This window comes from Pristiophorus japonicus, chromosome 16, assembly GCF_044704955.1.
Source record: "Pristiophorus japonicus isolate sPriJap1 chromosome 16, sPriJap1.hap1, whole genome shotgun sequence".
Lineage (NCBI taxonomy): Eukaryota > Metazoa > Chordata > Chondrichthyes > Pristiophoridae > Pristiophorus > Pristiophorus japonicus.
Window position 1 is genome coordinate 88,390,071 of NC_091992.1, and position 13,964 is coordinate 88,404,034.

Here is a 13,964-nt window from a genome sequence, read left to right on the forward strand (position 1 = left end):
CTTCATCACTTGAGTGCTAGCTAATAAAGGTTACTGGTCACAGAGTGACCTTCTCTCAAGCATGGGCCTCGTGTGCATTTATACTGTATAGTAAGGACATATTACAGACTACGCCAGGGAGCACCAAGATGGGCGGAGCAGTGAGTCGGCCAAAATGACAAAATTGTGGCTTGCGGCGCAGCGCAACTCCCCTTTAACTTACGCCCTGGAAGCGGAGGTTGGCCCGGTTCGCGACCCGCGAGGCTGGTACTGATACTGCTTATGACAGCCTTGTGGGGTGCTGAAGAATTTTTGCGATGGGGTGGCGTGCATGGCAATGACGTCATCGACGGTTGCGCGGTGGCCCGGGATGCTATCGGCGGAGCACAGCACTACCATGTTTGCATCTCTGCTAACTCCCGCACAATTTCGCAGGAGATGGTAGCAACCCTCCCCCACCACCCAGTGAAAACAGGTTCATGCCCTGTTAATGCCCTCTAGAAGCGCTAACGGGAGGCGCATAAAGGAGAATTTGCTCGCGCAATCTTTTTTAGTTTGCACATCCTACAAGTTCTTACAAATTGACTTTTCATGCAGAACACAAGTCTCATCAACACGAAGAAGAAGCTGGATTCTGACTTGAATCATCTCCAGTCTGAAATGGAAGAAACAATTCAGGAATCAAGAAATGCTGAAGATAAAGCAAAGAAGGCTATCACAGATGTAAGTCAGAAGTTATCTTAACTATTTATTTATATTTTTACAAATACTTATTGTCTCACTTCAATTACTTTTTTGAACTTGAGCTTGAATAATGATTTGCCCAATTACCTCACCGTTATAAGGCTGCCATGATGGCTGAAGAGCTGAAGAAGGAACAGGATACCAGTGCTCACCTTGAACGAATGAAGAAGAACCTCGAGCAGACAGTGAAGGACCTGCAGCATCGTCTGGATGAGGCTGAGCAACTGGCAATGAAAGGAGGAAAGAAACAGCTCCAGAAACTGGAGTCTAGGGTAAGCGTCAAGATTATGTTCATGGTATGCTGCATACCAGTATTTGTGAATACAGGTCATATTGAAACAATTAGGAGAAAAAAATTAAAAAGACATAGGAAAATTTGCATGGATATAAAACAATTAATACCATTTGGTGACTGGTTTAGGTGCATGAACTGGAAAATGAACTGGAAGCTGAGCAAAAGCGAGGCATTGATGCCGTCAAAGGTGTTCGCAAATATGAAAGAAGAGTCAAGGAGCTGTCCTATCAGGTATTGTATAGTTTTTTCTTGTGCTAATTTCAGAATTCTGCACAGTCTTATTACCTGCAGTGGCACAATGTAGTGTCACCAAGACTAATTATTTTCATGATATATTGTTCTTTTGTGCTATTCACAGTCTGATGAAGATAGAAAGAATGTTCTGAGACTGCAGGACTTGGTTGATAAACTGCAGCTAAAGGTTAAGGCCTACAAGAGACAATTTGAGGAGTCAGTAAGTAATTCGCCATTTTAAACCTCAAGGATAAAATATGTACAGAACTTGAAATGCATTTCTATTTCTTTAAAAAATATTTTATAAAGTTGTCATATTATGGAAAATAACAGTAAAGTTGTTCAATATTGTTTTTAATCAAAGCTACAATGAATGTCCAGCATTTACTGCATCCCCGATCATCACTAATTCATGTTTACATAAGAAACCATGGAATCAGAAAAGACCACTTAGCTCATTAAATCTTATCATTCCACAAGCTAGTTACAAACTGCCATAGTAAGATGTCTACCTGTCCAATTTATTCTCAAAGGAAAGTTCGAGATACTCCCTGATCACTAAAGAAGTCCAAGCACAAAGCTCATCTTTTGCCACATCTCTACTATTTAGCCACATACCGTCACATATTCTTCCCCCTCCCTATGATAAAAGCACAGAAACCAGCCTGTTTTATGTTATATTTAATCACCTCGGTTATTGTTGTAACCTGCATTCCTGTCTCCTGTCAGTTATTAATCAGGTCCTTTCTGAGGTCACCAACTGCTACAGCCAGCTGCTTTGCTACAAGTCAGCTTTAGGCTTTTAAATTTTAAACAGGTCTTCTCATTTTGTGCTTGCGGTCCAAATCAAATAGCCTGCTTACATCTATGTTAACTATGCTTCTCAGCATTTTGAAGACTTGCCTCATAGAAACATAGAAATTGGTGCAGGAGTAGGCCATTCGGCCCTTTGAGCCTGCACCACCATTCAATAAGATCATGGCTGATCATTCCCTCAGTACCCCTTTCCTGCCTTCTCTCCATACCCCTTGATCCCTTTAGCCGTAAGGGCCATATCTAACTCCCTCTTGAATATATCCAATAACTAGCATCAACAACTCTCTGCGGTAGAGAATTCCACAGGTTAACAACTCTCTGAGTGAAGAAGTTTCTCCTCATCTCAGCCCTAAATGGCCTATCCCTTATCCTAAGACTGTCCCCTGGTTCTGGACTTCCCCAACATCAGGAACATTCTTCCCGCATCTAACCTGTACAGTCCCGTCAGAATCTTATATGTTTCTATGACATCCCGTCTCATCCTTCTAAACTCCAGTAAATAAAGGCCCAGTTGATCCAGTCTCTCCTCATATGTCAGTCCAGCCATACGGGGAATCAGTCTGGTGAACCTTCGCTGCACTCCCTCAATAGCAAGAACATCCTTCCTCAGATTAGGAGACCTAAACTGAACACAATATTCCAGGTGAGACCTCACCAAGGCCCTGTACAACTGCAGTAAGACCTCCCTGCTCCTATACTCAAATCCTCTAGCTATGAAGGCCAACATACTATTTGTCTTCTTCACCGCCTGCTGTACCTGCATGCCAAATTTCAAAGACTGATGAACCATGACACCCAGGTCTCGTTGCACCACCCCCTTTCCTAATCTGCCGCCATTCAGATAATATTCAGCCTTCGTGTTTTTGCCCCAAAGAGGATAACCTCACATTTATCCACATTATACTGCATCTGCCATGTATTTGCCCACTCACCCAACCTGTCCAAGTCACCCTGCAGCCTCTTAACGTCGCCCTCACAGCTCCCACAGTCACCCAGTTTCGTGTCATCTGCAAACTTGGAGATATTACACTCAATTCCTTCATCTAAATCATTAATGTATATTGTAAAGAGCTGGGGTCCCAGCACTGAGCCCTGCAACACCCCACTAGTCATTGCCTGCCATTCTGAAAAGGACCCGTTTATCCCGACTCTCTGCTTCCTGTCTGCCAACCAGTTCTCTAGCCACATCAGTACATTACCCCCAATACCATGTGCTTTGATTTTGCACACCAATCTCTTGTGTGGGACCTTGTCAAAAGCCTTTTGAAAGTCCAAATACACCACATCCACTGGTTCTCCATTGTCCACACTACTAGTTACATCCTCAAAAAATTCTGGAAGATTTGTCAAGCATGATTTTCCTTTCATAAATCCATGCTGACTTGGACCGATCCTGTCACTGCTTTCCAAATGAGCTGCTATTTCATCATTAATAATTGATTCCAACATTTTCCCCACTACTGATGTCAGGCTAACGGGTCTATAATTACCTGTTTTCTCACTCCCTCTGTTTTCAAAAAGTGGTGTTACATTAGCTACCCTTCAGTCCATAGGAACTGATCCAGAGTCAATAGACTGTTGGAAAATGATCACCAATGCATCCACTATTTCTATGGCAACTTACTTAAGTACTCTGGGATGCAGACTATCAGGCCCTGGGGATTTATCAGCCTTCAATACCACCAATTTCCCTAACACAATTTCCGGTCTAATAGGGGTATCCTTCAGTTCCTCCTTCTCACTAGACCCTCGGTCCCCTAGTTATTCCGGAAGGTTATTTGTGTCTTCCTTCGTGAAGACAGAACCAAAATATTTGTTCAACTGGTCTGCCATTTCTTTGTACCCCATTATAAATTCACCTGAATCTGACTGCAAGGGACCTACATTTGTCTTCACTAATCTTTTTCTCTTCACGTATCTATAGAAGCTTTTGCAGTCAGTTTTTATGTTTCCGGCAAGCTTCCTCTCATATTCTATTTTCCCCCTCCTAATTAAACCCTTTGTCCTCCTCTGCTGAATTCTAAATTTCTCCCAGTCATCAGGTTTGCTGCATTTTCTGGCCAATTTATATACCTCTTCCTTGGATTTAACATTATCTTCAATTTCCCTTGTTAGCCACAGTTGCGCCATCTTCCCCATTTTATTTTTATTCCAGACAGGGATATACAATTGTTTAAGTTCATCCATGTGATCCTTAAATGTTTGCCATTGCCTATCCACCTTTAAGTATCATTTGCCAGTCTATTCTAGCCAATTCACGCATCATACCATCAAAGTTACCTTTCCTTTAGTTCAGGACCCTAATCTCTGACTTAACTGTGTCACTCTCCATCTTAATAAAGAATTCTACCATGTTATGGTCACTCTTCCCCAAGGGGCCTCGCACACAAAGTTTGCTAATTAGTCCTTTCTCATTACACATCACCCAGTCTAGGATGGCCAACCCTCTATTTGGTTCCTCGACATATTGGTCTAGAAAACCATCCCTAATACATGCAGTTACAACAGGCGGTGAAGAAGGCAAATGGTATGTTGACCTTCATAACTAGGCGATTGGAGTATAGGAGCAGGGAGGTCTTACTGCAGTTGTACAGGAGCTTAGTGAGGCCTCATCTGGAATATTGTGTTAAGTTTTGGTCTCCTAATCTGAGGAAGTACATTCTTGCTATTGAGGGAGTGCAGCAAAGGTTCACCAGACTAATTCCAGGGATGGCTGGACTGTCACATGAGGAGAGACTGGAAATCCTCCTCCACCGTATTGCTACCAGTTTGGTTAGCCCAATCTATATGTAGATTAAAGTCGCCCATGATAACTACTGTACCTTTATTGCATGCATCCCTAATTTCTTGTTTGATGCTGTCCCCAACCTCACCACTACTGTTTGGTGGTCTGTACACAACTCCCACTAGCATTTTCTGCCCTTTGGTATTCCGCAGCTCCACCCATACAGATTCTACATCATTAAAGCTAATGCCCTTCCTTACTATTGTATTAATTTCCTCTTCAACCAGCAACGCTACCCCACCTCCTTTTCCTTTCTGCCTATCCTTCCTGAATGTTGAATACCTCTGGATGTTGAGAAACATAGAAACATAGAAACATAGAAAATAGGTGCAGGAATAGGCCATTCGGCCCTTCGAGCCTGCACCGCGATTCAATAAGATAATTCCCTCAGTACCCCTTTCCTGCTTTCTCTCCATACCCCTTGATCCCTTTAGCCATAAGGGCCATATCTAACTCCCTGTTGAATATATCCAATGAACTGGCATCAACAACTCCCTGCGGCAGTGAATTCCACAGGTGAACTACTCTCTGAGTGATGAAGTTTCTCCTCATCTCCATCCTAAATGGCCTACCCCTTATCCTAAGACTATGCCCCCTGGTTTTGGACTTCACCAACATCAGGAACATTCTTCCTGCATCTAACTGTCCAGTCCCGTCAGAATCTTATATGTTTCTGTGAGATCCCCTCTCATCCTTCTAAACTCCAGTGAATAAAGGCCTAGTTGATCCAGTCTCTCCTCATGTGACAGTCCAGCCATCCCTGGAATTAGTCTGGTGAACCTTCGCTGCACTCCCTCAATAGCAAGAATGTAATTCCTCAGATTAGGAGACCAAAACTGAACACAATATTCCAGGTGAGGCCTCACTAAGGCCCTGTACAACTGTAGTAAGACCTCCCTACTCCTATACTCAAATCTCCTAGCTATGAAGGCCAACATACCATTTGCCTTCTTCACCACCTGTTGTACCTGCATGTTAACCTTCAATGACTGATGAACCATGACACTCAGGTTTCGTTGCACCTCCCCTTTTCCTAATTTGGCGCCATTCAGATAATATTCTGCCTTTGTGTTTTTGCCTCCAAAATGGATAACCTCACACTTATCCACATTATACTGCATCTGCCATGCATTTGCCCACTCACCTAACCTGTCCAAGTCACCCTCCAGTCTCTTAGCGTCCCCCTCACAGCTCACACCGCCACCCAGTTTAGTGTCATCTGCAAACTTGGAGATAATACACTCAATTCCTTCATCCAAATCGTTAATGTATATTGTAAAGAGCTGGGGTCCCAGCAGTGAGCCCTGCAGCACTCCACTAGTCACTGCCTGCCATTCTGAAAAGGACCCATTTATCCCGACTCTCTGCTTCCTGTATGCCAACCAGTTCTCTATCCACATCAGTACATTACCTCCAATACCATGCGCTTTGACTTTGCACACAAATCTCTTGTGCGGGACCTTGTCAAAAGCCTTTTTAAAGTCCAAGTGCACCACATTCACTGGTTCTCCCTTGTCCACTCTGCTAGTTACATCCTCAATAAATTCAAGAAGATTCGTCAAGCTTGATTTCATTTTCATAAATCCATGCTGACTTGGACCGATCCTGTCACTGCTTTCCAAATGCACTGCTATTTCATCCTTAATAATTATTCCAACGTTTTCCCCACCACTGATGTCAAGCTAACCGGTCAATAATTACCCACTTTCTCTCTCCCTCACTTTTTAAAAAGTGGTGTTACATTAGCTATCCTCCAGTCCATAGGAACTGATCCAGAGTCGATAGACTGTGGGAAGATGATCACCAATGCATCCACTATTTCTAGGGCCACTTCCTTAAGTACTCTGGAATGCAGACTATCAGGCCCCGGGGATTTATCGGCCTTCAATCCCATCAATTTCCCTCACACAATTTTCCACCCAATAAGGATATCCTTCAGTTCCTCCTTCTCACTAGACCCTCGGTCCCCTAGTATTTCCGGAAGGTTATTTGTGTCTTCCTTCGTGAAGACAGAACCAAAGTATTTGTTCAATTGGTCTGCCATTTCTTTGTTCCCCATTATAAATTCACCTGAATCCGACTGCAAGGGACCTACATTTGTCTTCACTAATCTTTTTCTCTTCACATATCTATAGAAGCTTTTGCAGTCAGTTTTTATGTTCCTGGTAAGCTTCTTCTCGTACTCTATTTCCCCCCTCTTAACTAAACCCTTTGTCCTCCTCTGCTGAATTCTAAATTTCTCCCAGTCCTCAGGTTTGTTGCTTTTTCTGGCCAATTTATATGCTTCTTCCTTGGATTTAACACTATCCTTAATTTCCCTTGTTAGCCACGGATGAGCCACCTTTCACGTTTTATTTTTTCTCCAGACAGGGATGTACAATTGCTGAAGTTCATCCATGTGATCTTTAAATGTTTGCCATTGCCTATCCACCGTCAACCCTTTAAGTATCATTTGCCAGTCTATTCTAGCCAATTCACGCCTCAAAACCATCGAAGTTACCTTTCCTTAAGTTCAGGACCCTAGTTTCTGAATTAAATGTGTCACTCTCCATCTTAATAAAGAATTCTACCATGTTATTGTCACTCTTCCCCAAGGGGCCTCGCACAACAAGATTGCTAATTAGTCCTTTCTCATTACACATCACCCAGTCTAGGATGGCCAGCTCCCTAGTTGGTTCCTCGACATATTGGTCAAGAAAACCATCCCTAATACACTCCAGGAAATCCTCCTCCGTCGCATTGCTACCAGTTTGGTTAGCCCAATCTATATGCAGATTAAAGTCACCCATGATAACTGCTGTACCTTTATTGCATGCATCCCTAATTTCTTGTTCGATGCTGTCCCCAACCTTACTACTACTGTTTGGTGGTCTGTACACAACTCCCACTAGCGTTTTCTGCCCCTTGCTTTTCCGTCGCTCCACCCATACCGATTCCACATCATCCAAGCTAATGTCCTTTCTTACTATTGCATTAATTTCCTCTTTAACCAGCAATGCCACCCCGCCTCCTTTTCCTTTCTGTCTATCCTTCCTAAATGTTGAATACCCCTGGATATTGAGTTCCCAGCCTTGGTCACCTTGGAGCCATTTCTCCGAGATGCCAATTACATCATACCCGTTAACTGCTATCTGCACAGTTAATTCGTCCACCTTATTCCGAATACTCCTCGCATTGAGGCACAGAGCCTTCAGGCTTGTCTTTCTAACACACTTTGCCCCTTTGGAATTTTGATGTAATGTGGCCCTTTTTGCCTTAGGTTTCTCTGCCCTCCACTTTTACTTTTCTTCTTTCTATCTTTTGCTTCTGCCCCCATTCTACTTCCCTCTGTCTCCCTGCATAGATTCCCATCGCCCTGCCATATTAGTTTCACTCCTCCCCAACAGCACTAGCAAACACCCCCCCCCAGGACATTGGTTCCGATCCTGCCCAGGTTCAGACCGTCCGGTTTGTACTGGTCCCACCTCCCCCAGAACTGGTTCCAATGTTCCAGGAATTTGAATCCCTCCCTTGTACACCACTCCTCAAGCCACGTTTTCATCTGAGCTATTCTGCGATTCCTACTCTGACTAGCACGTGGCACTGGTAGCAATCCTGAGATTACTACTTTTGTGGTCCTACTTTTTAATTTAGCTCCTAGCTCCCTAAATTCGTCTTGTAGGACCTGATCCCATTTTTTACCTATATCGTTGGTACCAATGTGCACCACGACAACTGGCTGTTCACCCTCCCTTTTCAGAATTCCCTGCACCCGCTCTGAGACACCCTTGACCCTTGCACCAGGGAGTCAACATACCATCCTGGAGTCTCGGTTGCAGCCGCAGACGCGCCTATCTATTCCCCTTACAATTGAATCCCCTATCACTATAGCTCTCCCACTCTTTTTCCTGCCCTCCTGTGCAGCAGAACCACCCACGGTGCCATGAACTTGGCTGCTGCTGCCCTCCCCTGATGAGTCATCCTCCTCAACAGTACCCAAAGTGGTGTATCTGTTTTGTAGGGGGATGAGCGCAAGGGACCCCTGCACTACCTTCCTTGCACTGCTCTTCCTGTTGGTCATCCATTCCCTATCTGGCTGTGTTCCCTTTACCTGCGGTAAGACCAACTCACTAAACGTGCTATTCACGTCATTCTCAACAATGCTAAATATTACTTACTGATATAGAATTAAATTGGCAACAACAATGCTAAATATTACTTACTGATATAGAAAAGAAATCAACCTCTATGTAAACAATGGAAAGAGAAAGAGCAGTCTTGCGAACTCCTCTTCAAATGAAATCACTCTAATATAACTACATTCGCCATGAGCTGACCCCAAATTGTGGATCAACCAAGCAAAGTGTCAATCAAATTTCTCCCTTGCATGCATTTGGCCTCAGACTGATGGTCCATTTTACTTTGAAAATTATCATTATGGAAAAAATTGATCCAGCTTTTCCCATAGATCAGCACTTAAGACCAAAAGTCCTTGATCTAAAATTGTATGTAGAGTTTAATCATAATATTGAATTATTAAGACTGGTAAAAGTATATTAATATATTTACCATTTCTGTATTCTTCATTTAATGCACTTTTTGGTGACTATTCATTGATCTTAAGCAAAGGGAAATTATTGTACTAATATTTTCTTGTATGTATTTTCTTTAGGAGGAGCAAGCCAATGTGCATCTGTCCAAGTTCAGGAAGGTCCAGCATGAGCTAGAAGAAGCTGAAGAGCGTGCTGATATAGCAGAATCCCAAGTCAACAAATTTAGGGCTAAAACCCGTGATGTTGGTGGCAAGGTAATGCAAATGATTTAAAAATTGAGTAAGTTACATAGTTAAATACACACTGAATTACAATAAAGTTTCAGTTATACTGTCACTTTCACAACACTGCAAAGCCATTTGAGTGTGCATCAACTCAAAAACAGCAGTACAACTTGGGAGTCGGGTCAGCCAATTGGCTCCCAAGAACACAAAAGAAACAATAGCCTTGCATCATTTGGGGTTTGCATTGTTGTAGCACAAATCCAATTTTAAAATGCTAAAGTTGTTTTTTGATTCAGTATAAGGTGCACTGGCAGTATCAGTCAAGTCCAGCAGTTGAGCATTGCATTCAATAGATATTAGTCTAAGACTGGTACCTTTAGTGTAACTGCAGCTTTTTTCAAAATATTGGGTGAATTTTCTAGTTTAAATTAATAATATTTAAAAAGCTCTCTTTTCATTGTATTAATTTAACAACTTGCATTTTCTTTTTCACATTAGGTAGCCGAAGAGTAGGAGAATTGAAATATTCCAGAGAAGAAATACGCAAAATGTGCGTTTCTGTGACATAATTTTGTAACATTCATTAATTAATTAGTCCTGTCCATAGAAATAAAATTGCAACTCTGAAAATTCTTCTTTGTTGTTTTTTTTGCTACATTAATCAATAATCATGCTTGAATGTGAACACTAACACATAGAGAAAAAGTTGTGTTAGGAAATAGATTTACTACCTATGCAGCGATTAACAACCAAAACCTTCTCAAAATGTTATTGAATCACTGAAACTATATATAGATTTTTTTAAATTAAGAGAAAGCTCTGAAATATAAATCCATGTTGAAATAAATTTAGATGTAGCTGATTCTACTTCTGATCAAGCCTGGTAAAATTGAATCTTTTTTAAACTATCTTTATGTTCATTGTTACCTTAATCTGTTGTTAAATTATTCATTTTATGTATCTTTTGGATAATTGTTAATGTTATTAGGGTGCCAGTGTTTTTTGTTGGTTTCATTGATTTTCTTTAGTTATATCAATGAAGAAAGGATACTCTCATGCACTCTAGGTGTAAGTGAATATTTAAAATACAACAGACTTTGTCCAAGATAAAATAACCGTCAATCTCCTGTGGCTTTTCACACAGTTTGATAAACCAAGGCTGTCTACAGGTCAAGAAGGTTAATTAGATAAAGGCAGAGGAAGGAGGAGATACGAGTTAATAATCAGGGAAGAAAGCATGAATGATGGGTGAGGAAGGAGAAAGAAATACTTCCATTTATATAGCGCCTTTCATGACCTTAGGACTTTCCAAAGCACTTTACAGCCAACTAAGTACTTTTAACAAGTAGTCACTGCTGTAATGTAGGAAACACATCAGCCAATTTGCGCACAGTAAGCTCCCACAACCGGCAATGAGGTCATGATCAGATAATCTGTTTTGTTAATTATGTTGGTTGAGGGATAAATATTGGTCCAGGTCAACAGGGAGAACACCCCTGATTTTTGAAATCGTGCCGTGGGATCTTTAATGTGCACTTAAGAGGGCAGACGGGGCCTCAGATTAAGGTCTCATCCAAAAGGTGGCACATCCGACAGTGCAGCACTCTACTGACACCGGAGTGTCAGCCTAGATTATGAAAAACTATATAGGTTCCAATTTATTGGATTTTTTAAACAGTGAAGAGGTTTTAATATTTCAAGCTCGAAGAGAATTACATTTTTTAAAAGCCAGTCATGCCCATCTATACTGGCAAGATTTCTTCACTCTGAACAGGCAACGATTTCTCCAGATTAATTCCTGTGAACAAAGTTAGTACTGAAAACCCCCATTATAGTGCCACCCAATATTGTAGTTAAATGTGGACATTATTGTAATGGGATTTTCCATAGGACCAGGTTCGCAAAAAGGCATAGAAATTCGACTGCGAAATGGTCTCTTAAGTCTCTAATATGGCGGGCAGGAAGCATGGACACATTTCTGACATGGAGTGTATCACCCAACATATTGGATAAGGTGGTTGTGCTGGCACCAGGAGCGTATATCAGACATATTGAAAGGTGGAAGTAATACATTTAGGATCCTGCAGGACCCATTCTCAATTTTTGAATGCCACAGTGTTTCGCTTGCCACGTGCTGAACTCGCACAGCACAATGTAGCGCTAACCAGCAAGAAAGCTCCCATACTTACCTGAATGTGCAAAAATCTGGAAATACAGTAAGGACAGGAGTGCTTCTTCTGATCCCATATTAAAAGAACACTGGTTGCACTCCCCACCACCCCCTCCCCCCCCCACTCCCTTGCTGGCCATCGATTTCCCCCTCTCGCGCCCCATCCCAATCACAAATCATTGCATCCCAGCCAACGATTCCCTCGATCTGGCCACCATTCGCTTCAACTGGCCATAGACCCCCTCAGCCCAGTAACCAAACACCTGGACTGGGCTATTGAGCCCCCCCCCCCGAACCCAATCACTGATTGATCCGTCCTGGCCCGAGGCCAGATCCTACACCCCCAATCACCGATCTCTTCCCCCCCTCCCTTATCTGAGGTCCGATCTCTTCCCTCCCATCCACTGATCACTTCACCCCCAGCCAATGGTACTTCACCGCCCCCAACCCATCCCCAGGCTTCCAAGTGAACGATTTCATCCCCCCCTCTACCCCACACCCCCACCCTCAACCACCATCATGCCAACCCTGCCCCCAGTCACACCCATACTTACCTGAGGCCCATTGCTAGCATCACCGCAGCCCAATCTTCAATGACACTTCTTGGGTGAGCTGTGGAGGGTGAGCGGCAGTTCACCTGGTTCATGAAAATGAGGCCTGAGGTCCAATATCGGGGACACATCATGCTTCACTATTCAGGTACACGGGACTGTAACCTGTGCTCCGGCTGCCCGAAAATTGGTGCACCTGAATTTCTAGGCCACGATGATATCTTTGCAATATTGAAATGTATAATTTATAGGCTGAGAAATTTGATACTGTTGGAAAGCAGGTGCAGACACCGCGATGCAAGATATGCCCATGCTGGATCAAAAGGCGCAGGCAACATGACAAATTCGTGCTGCCTGCTAATTATTATTATAGTGCATAGGCTAGCATGGAATGTGCTGCTGACAGTTCGCATAGCTGGAGTGCAGCTAGCTTGCTCCTCTCAAGGCAGTCTGCAATTCTTAAAGGTGAGCTGCCATCTGCTGATCAAAAATGCTAAAAGTAATTCAGCAGTAACACAAAAGGCTCAATAGGCAAGGGAAAGGGCACTCAGGTTCTCACATGCAGCACTCAAGCTTTGTGCAGGGGGGCAACACTGGAAGAGAGGTCCTCTATACGCAAGGGGCCAGAAAGAAGGATGTGAGACTAGATAGACGAGGCAGTCACTCCCAGCAGTGTCGCCCCCAGGAACTGGCTCCAGTGCACGAATAAGTTTCATGACCTCTCCCACTGAGAGTCATCAGCCTTCCACCAGCCATGCTGCAGCCACAGGGGTAGCACTGTGTGGGAGCACTAGGACAGGCAGTCACATGGAGACAGACAAAGGCAACTAGTTGACTTTTGAATGAAATAATGTAATGGTTTGATTCATAAAATTGGTTTGGAATGTTTTTTTGTGGTGACATTTAGTTTTGCATTGTGGCGAAGGGGATGCTGTGATGGTCAGTAACAGATGGAAGGTAAGAAGTGGGACTACTGGTGAATATGGAATTGGGATTGCTTTCACTGGTATCACAGTCGGATGAGTCGTTCATGTACAGCCCAAACAGAAAGGGTCTGTCTGGGCTGCCTCCTCCTTTCCTCCTCCCTGTCCTCTTCCGCTTCCTCTTCAACTGATCACGGTATGCCTGGTGGTAAGGGCTCATGATGCCGAGGTTGTAGAGCATGCAGCAGACTATGATGAATCTTGAGACATGTTCTGGTGAGTACTGCGGGGCTCCTCCAGAGTGGTCCAGGCAGCAGAAGTATTTAGGATGCCAATGGTCTGCTCTATCAGATTCCGTGTGGCAGCTTCCCATGTGCGTGGGTTGCGCAGCGGAGTCATAAGCCAGGTGGTATGTGTATAGGCCTTGTCGCACAGTAGCCATCCTCTTGTCATGGTGGCTCAAATGCTGATGGCAGAATAAAGGCATCATAGCAACTGGCAGGATACCGGGCATGATACACTGAGTATGGTCGCATACCAGCTGGAAATTGAGAGGAATCCCTTCTGGTTGCAGTACATCTCAAAATTGAGATGCAGTGCCCACAAAGCAATGTGTATGCAGTCAATGGCACCCTGCTCGAAAAGAAGCCTATCCCGGCGAAGCCATGTGCTCGCTCTGCCTGTTTCATTCTGGAAAGAGAGAATGAAATG

The 13,964-nt window shown here is 43.4% G+C and overlaps 1 protein-coding gene across 1 annotated transcript in view; it reads left to right on the forward strand.

Annotated features, from left to right (window-relative positions):
* Nucleotides 1–10,122, forward strand: part of LOC139226205 (myosin-4-like) — a 38,843-nt gene extending 28,721 nt beyond the window's left edge. The window contains exons 34-39 of the mRNA XM_070856835.1: nucleotides 577–702; nucleotides 825–995; nucleotides 1,145–1,249; nucleotides 1,377–1,472; nucleotides 9,505–9,639; nucleotides 10,108–10,122. Of these exons, the coding sequence (XP_070712936.1) occupies nucleotides 577–702; nucleotides 825–995; nucleotides 1,145–1,249; nucleotides 1,377–1,472; nucleotides 9,505–9,639; nucleotides 10,108–10,122 (648 nt within the window). The remainder of the gene's footprint in view (nucleotides 1–576; nucleotides 703–824; nucleotides 996–1,144; nucleotides 1,250–1,376; nucleotides 1,473–9,504; nucleotides 9,640–10,107) is intronic.
* The last annotated feature ends 3,842 nt before the right edge of the window (nucleotides 10,123–13,964 follow it).